Source organism: Salvia miltiorrhiza, chromosome 1 (assembly GCF_028751815.1).
Source record: "Salvia miltiorrhiza cultivar Shanhuang (shh) chromosome 1, IMPLAD_Smil_shh, whole genome shotgun sequence".
Classification (NCBI taxonomy): Eukaryota; Viridiplantae; Streptophyta; class Magnoliopsida; order Lamiales; family Lamiaceae; genus Salvia; species Salvia miltiorrhiza.
The window spans coordinates 64,857,607-64,867,363 of NC_080387.1; the positions used below are offsets into that span (position 1 = coordinate 64,857,607).

General features: G+C 33.1%; 1 protein-coding gene across 2 annotated transcripts; it reads right to left on the reverse strand.

The window, feature by feature from the left end:
• Positions 1–2,601: 2,601 nt before the first annotated feature.
• Positions 2,602–5,793, reverse strand: LOC131005028 (transmembrane 9 superfamily member 12-like). Of its 2 annotated transcripts, none has more exons than XM_057931818.1 (2): positions 5,619–5,793; positions 2,602–4,648 (listed from the first exon to the last, which is right to left on the reverse strand). In XM_057931818.1, the coding sequence occupies exon 2, from the start codon at positions 4,595–4,597 to the stop codon at positions 2,618–2,620; it is 1,980 nt and encodes a 659-aa protein (XP_057787801.1). In that variant the 5' UTR covers positions 4,598–4,648; positions 5,619–5,793; the 3' UTR covers positions 2,602–2,617. The 2 variants fall into 2 exon arrangements, with proteins under 2 accessions (XP_057787801.1, XP_057787800.1); XM_057931817.1 differs by having other exon boundaries at positions 2,602–4,643; positions 5,619–5,787.
• Between the last annotated feature and the right edge of the window lie 3,964 nt (positions 5,794–9,757).

Genomic DNA, 9,757 nt, shown 5'->3' on the forward strand with positions numbered 1-9,757 from the left:
TTTTCTTCTCGTGAAGTGGTTGAGTGATGAGTGTATATTCAAATAATTCAATAGAGTTTATCCATATTCATTTGACTTGAATACTTGGATTGCTGTCACTTTCATCACACTACGTCCATTTACAAAATCGCCCATAAATAAAAAAGTATACGATATAATTCTTTATTCGTAACCAAACAATATTATAATTGAAGAGAGCCTTTCATCGGGTAGAATATACAACGTCTTTGCAGAATGATAATGACAGCAAGAATCTGCTAAAATATTGATTCGTCTTGAGTTTATTTATAGATTTATTTAATACTTCCACTTTTTACACTTTAGTGCAATCAAAATTTCAATGGGAAAAAAATGTTGAGAATTTCATTGAATATTGAAAAAGAGATTCTGAAAAATTGTGCTGATGCAGGGTTAATTTGGTCAATAAGCTAATATTTACTACTGTTATGGATTCCAACGAGACATCCTAAAAACCTCAAAGCAATAAAAGATGGTTTTATTTTAGTGGAAAATGGCAATACGTGTTGGAATGTTAGAGAATGTTTCTAGTATTTTCAGTTACGCGTCGCAGTCAGGAAAATGGGCCATGGGCTCATACCGCGGGGTCCGCTTCACAGTAATCACCCATAAAGCAGTCGCTATCTTCCGCCGAATACAAATTAATAAATTATATTCAATCTGTCTCACAAAAACATGAACGTTTTTTCATTTTAGGGTGTCTCACAAAAATATGAATCTTTTCCATTTTAGTACATCATGGCCCACCACTATTTTTCCTTAATTAATTCATTACTCTCACAACACCTTTTAAAGTGGGACCCATTTTCCACTTACTTTAACTCTCAATTAACATTTCTTAAAACCCGTGCATTTCTCTTTGTTCATGTTTTTGTGAGACGGAGGGAGTATAAAAATTCTCATGAAATTTATTCGTGGACAGATGGAATAATTAGATTACAATTGTTTAGATTATTATTATTTTCATTCATTTATAAAAGTTATAGTGTTTTATTTTTTGAAAATTACTTCTTATATTTAAAATTTCAATCATAATTATTCATTAATTATAAAAAAATTAACTATTTAACATATAAACTTTGATGAGTCACTTTTTCCACTTTGTACATATCTTTTTTTTTTAATTATTTTTAAAATTCTTACCCTAAAAATCACACTATAATTTTCGTAAACGAAAGGAGTATAAAATATGAACTATTTTTAATCTTTAGATTGTAAAGATATACAACATATTTATGATTTTGCTAAATGAACTTTTAGTCCATAGTTCGAATATTATAAATGGCAATTTTTTTTATTTTTTTTAATCATTTTTACACTAAATTCATAATGTGTCATAATGAATTTATTTTATAAAATAAAATAAATCCAATATATAAGTATATATATATATACTTATATATATATATATACATAAATGCTACTCCCTCCGTCCATGAAAGAACTTCCTAGGAGGGAGTGGCACGGGTTTTAAGAAAAAATATTATTGAGTGTATTGAGAGTGGATAAAAGGTAATTGAGTGTATTGGGAGTGGTGAAAAGGTATTATAATTAATATTGGGAGCTGTGAAAAGTGAAAAGTAAGAGGATTATAAGTGGTGGGGTATAGTCCAAAAATAGATAGGAAGTTCTTTTGTGGACATCCCAAAAAGAAAAGATAGGAAGTTTTTTCGTGGACGAAGGGAGTACTAGAGTTGTAAATTTTAGTCAACTTTGTCAGTTACTTCACTTACTTGTTGACGGTGCTTGGTATGTGACTGCAATCAAAACAAAAATAATGATTATTGTCCCTTTGAAACAAAATTTTAAAAGATTACGTGACAGTAGATTCGAATTCAAATTTTTTGATTAAAGGTGGTAAAATAGGCGCCTGGTCTGGTGCACCGGGCTTTTGGAAGTTATCGAGTTGAATCATGCTATTGTTTGATTTTCAGGTTATTGTAGACTTGTAGTAAATGTGATTTATCGACCTATATGATTTCGAGATTATTATACGCAAACATGAGTTTATCCCATTACACCAAAGGAAAGTAGAGATTATTCCATTTTCATTGACTATTATTCTGTTAATTGATTCGAATCTTGTTTTTCATTGCACTTCTCAGTAAAATTATTCAGAAACGATCACCTATCCACCGTAGACAAGTATAATGTGTAAAATCATTATCATCGAGAAATTCGAACTGACCCTAATTTACTTAATTGTAAATATAAGATTAAAGACTTACTTATATGCGAGTTTTTTTTTTGAAAGAATAATCTCGCTCTACATATTGATTGGTACATATTCGAGAATACTGACAAAATTATCCATAATAAGTTGAACCGGAATTCTTGAATGCGGCTCACCCACAACTTTCACAAACAAATGTTAGGCTGCAAAGTAAGTGACTTAATCAATTAATCTTTAAAAAGGTACCTATCTTAGCATTTGGATGTTCAACAAAACGCTGAAGCAAAACACTAGTTATGGTATAAAAGTAGAAATCTTCGACGCAATAAGCTGAGAGTGAAAAAACTAAGAAATTTAGTTAGTATATGCAAGAAATGGTATTGGTGGTGCACCGTGATTCTAGAGGGAGATGAGATGGCAACTTATTCAATCAATTTTAACAGAGGAAAAAAGGTAATGAACAAAGTAAAAGGAAGAAAGCAGACCAATGGTGCCAGTGGAGAGCAAGATGGCGATGGACATGAGCAGCGAGTAGCCAAGATAAAGAGTAGCCGAAACGGGGCCACTCAGGCTCTGGAGATCAAACACCAAGTAATTGATGGAATACAAGAAGACATATATACCAACTGAACCGGACGCGTAGAAGGCCTTCCACCACCACATCCAGTCCTCCACACAAAGATGCATGTATGTTAAAACAACGGAGACTTCAACACAAACAATAACCAGCAAGAGGAGCACAATCAGCAGAAACCCAAAGACATAGTAGAACCTCCCGAGCCACATGCTGGACATGATGAAGAATAGCTCGATGAAGAGGGTTCCGAATGGGAGGGTTCCTGCACCAAGCACGAGGAGCCACGAGGGGTATCTTCGTGGTGGGATCTCTCGGGGGATCTGGTTGGTTCGGACCGGGTAGTGGACAGGGTCAGCCCTTATGCCTATGAGGCCTCCTAAGAGAGTCAGTGGCACAGAAATGCAGAACCAGAGTGATAAGAGTATGAAGTATAAGGAAATTGGAATAGCACCGGTGCTCTTACTACCCCAGAGTATGAAATTGAGAAATGTCAATATAACAAAAGCAGTTCCAGGAAAGAAGCATGCTGTTAACCAAGAAACCGATCTCCACCCCTCATGTGATCCTTTGATAGTCGTCCACATCCTTACACTGCCATACCCAGCTGCTATCCCCAGGAAGAGATACAGCAATATCATCCCTGTCAACAGCATTCCACGAGAGGCCGGAGACATGAAGCCAAGTGCAGCGAAAACAATGGTCACAACCGCCATTCCAGTGATCTGAATTCCATCTCCGATCATCACAGATAGTAGCTTCGGATGGGATGGCTCTCGGAAGACATCACCAACCACAAGCTTCCATCCGGAAAGTTCCTCATGCATCTGTGCTTGAGATTCCTTATCTAACTCCTCATACCTAGTTAGATCCCTCCTCACTGTCCTGAGGAATATAACAAACACAATCCCTGCCAAGAAGGAGATCACGACCAATGAGTTGAGAATCGAGAACCAGTGGACACGTGCCCCTTCCATCTTCAGATAAGCATCCCATCGAGATGGCCATTTGATGTCACTTTTCACAAACTCGACTTCATAAGTGAATGACACTCTCTCTTGCTCCCTTATCACCTGACTCTTGCCAACGTCGAGAGGGCAGCTCACAGATGCAGTATTATCATAGAGATGGAGTTTAGTCATCTTGCCAGGGTCGTATTTAACGCTACATGGGACAACCTCAAAACCAACAATCTCATATCCTGATGATGACTTATTCTTATCCACCTCTGTAATTATACCCATACCTTCATCTCCAACGCCAATGATCTCAATTCCAGTTCCTTCATACTCGTGAATCAACACTCTGAACCTGAGATGATTGATAACGTAATCATCATTACTGTTCGAAGGTGTGAAACCGACAGGGTAGCCCGTCCACTGGATTTTGACCCCATTTTGGTTGGTAAACCTCATAGCAGGCAGATTGTCAAGAATCATGTTGACTTGATACAAATCCCGCGTTCTCTGCTTCAAAAGCTTCACCTCATGCTCGTTCAATGGAGGAGTTGTGCAGAGGTATATAGATTCGTTAACATTCATACGGAAACGGTATGGAGAATTGTCAATCTGATCTCCCATTAGCAATTCACCAAGATTCTCAGCACTTTTCTTAATGCCCCCTAAAGGTTTGCAGTAGGGAAGACTGTAATAGCTGAACGGGAGCTCGGTCTCGATAGAAGTTAAGGAGTTAACTTTGGCATATATTTCATCCCCGGTTGAGTATGTGTGCATGTAACTTCCAGGAAGATAAAAACCATTACATACTTCCAATGTAAGAACCACCAACACACATGTGGTGTACAACTTCTCTCTTGAAATCAAAAGCACCATTCTTCAACAGAATGAAAGCAAAGGAAAAGCCCAAAACCTGCTGAACCTAAGCTACCAATGACACATAAAGAATTAATTCCTCAAAAAGAAAGTTTATGCATTAGCTAATAACTGACCAGATACAAACTAAGTCTTATTAAGGAGCTGATGAATTGAGTACTAATGGTTTGTATATTATATATTCACTAGAAAAAGTAACTCAATAAAACTATGGTGTGCATTAACTTCCTATAAGTGCAGAAAAAAAGGAGTTGATATCAAAACATCACCATTTTAGACTGCAACTCAAGCATCAAACAGGCAGTAAGATTGATTATAAATCTATGCTCCAGCTTGAGAAATAGAGGATGATGCTGGATATGCATGTGACAGCATGTCTATTAAGTTCCAATATGCAATGAACAAATAGCAAAAACCATACTAATCAAAATTATGCCTGATATACATTCATGTCCAAATTCTAATACCATAGTCTGAGTAAGATTTAGTTTGATAAGTACATCTTGAATTACAAACCAATTCACCACGATTGATCGTTCCTACATAGTAAAAATATTTCTCCAGAACTAGATAAGCCCCTTTTTTCTTCAGAAACACACATTTGAATGTATAGTCCATCCATAGATTAGCTGAGCATAATCTATAATCTTTCGAATCAGATAATCAATTTATTTAGAAATTTTACATTTGTTCACCATATAAAGGGGGAAAAAAACCACGATCATTTGCTAAAATATTCCAAAATGATACTAATTGAGCGCAGGAAAAAAGAATGTGCGGCACCAGAAATACATCCATATTATACAAACGTATGAATGAATGATATACTCTACCACAAGATGCAAATTAAGATAAAATTCGTAAAACCCAACGTATGAGTAATAGAGATTTTAAATAAAATGAAACGATTAAAAGAAATAAAAAATAATTGTAATTGAGGAACTCAGGATAATTTATCTACATCGTAACGTAGAAACACACACATGCGAGCAGTGTGTTAAGGTGGAAGAGATGAACGTACCGGCGGTGGATCTAAATTCCGACGCGACGATGCTAGGGTTTACACTAGAGTGAAATTAAGCTTATCCTTGCATGCAGTGTGGGGGAAAACTATGGCTATATTTTGTGGCATTTGCATTTCCTATCATAGATCTCTGCCTTCTCTTGCAATTTTTAGGTTGCCATTTCGATTAGTGGACTCGCCATTTTTTAAGTCATTTAATTTTTGAATAAGAAAAAAGTCATTTAATTTACTCCTTTAATTATAATTTATAAATGCATGAATTTGGAATTCGATCGAACTCCAAAGATTTTAATTACAAAATGTTGTTTAAAAAAAAATACTCCCTCCGTCCAATGAAGCATGACTCATTTATTTTCGGCACGAGAATTAAGAAATTGGTATTTTATGTGTTAAATATGGTAGGTGAAAAAAAAGTGAAAAAGTGAATAAAGGGTAAATTTTTTACTATTTTTAGAAACAAGTCAAGCTTCGTGGGACAAACCAAAAAGAAAATTGGGTCATGCTTTGTGAGACGGAGGGAGCATAAGCATAACATATAGTATATTAATGCATATATATAATATTTATAGATTCTGTTTGAAAAGATATATATTAAATAACTTATCATCATTTACCTTTACTTTTAAGCATGTCCAATTGGCCTATTCATATGTTAAAAGGTAAAATACATTATTAAGTTATTATAGTTTTCATTTTTTTTTCATTAGGTTATTATACAATTATTTTATTTAATGTCCTTATATACTTTGTCTTTGATTTCATGGGTCCTTATTTAAGAATCTAATATATGAATAACATTTTTGTTATTTAAATAACTTATCATCATTTACCTTTCAATAAAGTTCCAAAACATTTTCTAGTTGGAAAGTTTATATAAATATTACTCCATTCGTCTCATTTTCATAGTTCACTTTACTTTTTCACACATACTAAAAAAATACAATTAATATTTTTTTTTGAAAAATACAAACTGATGAGTCCAAAAATAACACTTATAACAGAAGACCGTAAAACACGAGAAAGACACCGTAAAAAGAGTGAATTGTATTGAATATAGCGTAAGGCTTTGAAAGTAAATAAATAACGATTGATGATGATCTTTACATTAGGTTTTACGTGTATTTATAGGTTAAGACTAAGAATTCTAGTAGGAATGAAACTCTATCTCTAAATCTTACTCGGATTAGACTTCTTCGCACTTATCTCCGTATGTTCATGTTGATCCTGGGCTTGAGTTTGTCCCTGAATGAGATCTTCTTCTAGATTATAGACGTATCCTATTGAGAATAGGATAATCTTCTTTGTTGCAGGGCTGATTTGGGCCGGACAGGCTTGTTCTGGGCTGATCGAGGCCTTTTGCATTAAATCAGGCCTGTGTTGACTAGATCAAGCCTATTTTGACTAAATATTCGCCCTTTTTCTGCTATTATTATCATCCAACAATCAAGGAATGCATATTTTTATCCTCATCACAAACTATATGTCACTATTCAATTTTATCCTTATTTATTCTATATTTGACTACTCCCTCCGTCCCAATATTGTTGGCCACATTCTTTTCGGCACGGAGATTAAGAAAAGGATGGTTATGTTTTAATTAAGTGAAATTAACCAAAGTTAAAGAGTTAATTAATTGTGCTCCATATTCTTCTTCTCAGTGCATCTGTTCCATATTCAGGCCGGCGCCAGAGACGGCGACGCCGACAGTCAACATGCAAATCAAGAATTTTGTCCGTCAAACTAAAAAATCAATTCAAACCATTTTCTGTTCCAATTTCCTCAGGGAACAATCTCAGGAAACCAATTTCGTGAGGCAAACCAAAAAACCAATTCAAAACCAGAGAAATTAATAAAACTAAAATGCAGATAACCCTCGCACACACTAACACGAACAACACATCGCCGCACACATTAAAAATTTGAATTAATTAAACTTAATTAAATACTATAAACATTTCCATATTTAGAAAGTAGCCAAGAATAGTGGGACAAACTAAAAAGGAAATGTGGCCAACAATATTGGGACGAAGGGAGTATATTATAAGGTTATTTTAATAATAAAAAAACATTTAATACTAATTTAATTTAGAAAGTAGACTTTGTATTAAGACATTTAAAAAAAATAAGGGACTGTGAAGTTGAAACGAATACAGTATAAAAAATAAAGCCCTAACAAGCTTTCAATTAAAATTCCACTGGAAGCAGTATAAGGACCTATGGATGTGTTTTATCTATATGTAAATATGAAAACATAACGTGAATGTATCATGTATGTGTGTATATGTATATTACCTTGAATAGGTGAAGGATCAAATAAAAAATTGTATTCAGTCTGTTAACTTTAGAGTGAAATAATCATTCAGTTTGAATGAAGTGAGGATTGTGTTAACTACCACGAGTGAATCATGTAAATCAAACATTTGATTAAATTAAATTATTTAATTAATTATGCCTTATCACTAAAATCAAAAACCAATATTTTATTTACAGTAAACATATCAAATTAGATTTTTACCAAAACACAGCCCACCTCTAATAAAAATACATAAATATAAGGGTAAATATCATGAAAACTCCTGAAGTATATCCGTTTTATCAAAAATACCCTGAAACTTTTAAAATGTTCTCTAAACCCTCAAACTATCAGGTTTTTAACAAATATATCCCGCATTTATTTTTCGATCACCAAAATCATGATGTGGCTCACCGAATGCCACAATGTAATTTATATTCTATTTTTCTAAAATGTAATGGTAAAAACGACGTCGTGTCGTACCATACCATTAAAAAAATTCACTCTGAAATTTAAAATTCACTCCTATCGTGTTTGAAATTCACGCTAATAATAACCTAGAATTAGGGATAAACACGATAGAATATAGTACGAAATGAAGTCGTTTTTTCTATGTATTTAAAAAAAATAGAATATAAATTACATTGTGGCATCCGGCGAGTCACATCACGTTTCTGGTAACCGAAAAATAGGTGCAGGATGTATTTGATGAAAATCTGATAGTTTGAGGGTTTAGAGAACATTTCGAAAGTTTTAGGGTATTTTTGATAAAGTGGGTATAGTTCAGGAGTTTTCATGATATTTACCCTAAATATAAATATGGATGTCTTCACAGTTCACATAGACATGGCCACGGTCCGGTTCCCGGTTCGAACCGAACCGGAACCGGCGGTTCCACGGTTCCGAACACGGGAACCGGAACCGAACCGATTTATAACTTCCACGGTTCCGGTTCGGAACCGTGAACCGGCGGTTCCGGTTCCGGTTCCGAACCGCCGGTTCCGGTTCCGAACCGTGATTTAGTTTTTTTTTTTTTTAAATTGTATTCAAATAAAATATGCTTTAATTAATATAAATATGTTGTAATTAAATAAAATATGCTTTAATTAATAGAAATATGCTGTAATTAAATAAAATATGCTTTAATAAAATAAAAGTTGCAATTCTTACAAATATTCTTACAAATATAAAATAATTAACTTATATATTCTTACAAAGAATATATTCTTATACATTCTTATATATTCTTAACTTATATAATTAACTTATATATTCTTACAAAGAATATATTCTTACAAAGAATATATTCTTATATATATTCTTATATATTCTTAACTTATATAATTAACTTATATTCTTATATAATTAACTTATATATTCTTACAAAGAATATATTCTTATATATTCTTATAAAATGTCAAATAATGTCAAATTTGAAATAAATAACATAAAATTAAAAAACTTTACATAATTAATCTGTAGTGTGACTTTTTGCGAAAGCATGACATGAAATAAATAATTATCATCCTCCTAATTTATTATTATTATTATTATTATTATTATTATTATTATTATTATTATTATTATTATTATTATTATTATTATTCGACTTCATAATTAAATTGGATTCATATCTAGACATAATTCCATTTAATGCAGTCAATTGCTCCAACAAAAGCAAAGTAAATACTACTTGTGGCTTAGTTGTGCCACACTGCCACTCACTTAAATAGGAAGAGGTTATATACTCGTGTAAAGATTATGCTATAATTAAAATTATTTGTTTATTCAATCAAATAAAAATGTTACATGAATAAATAGGCAATTATTATTATGGTACTGA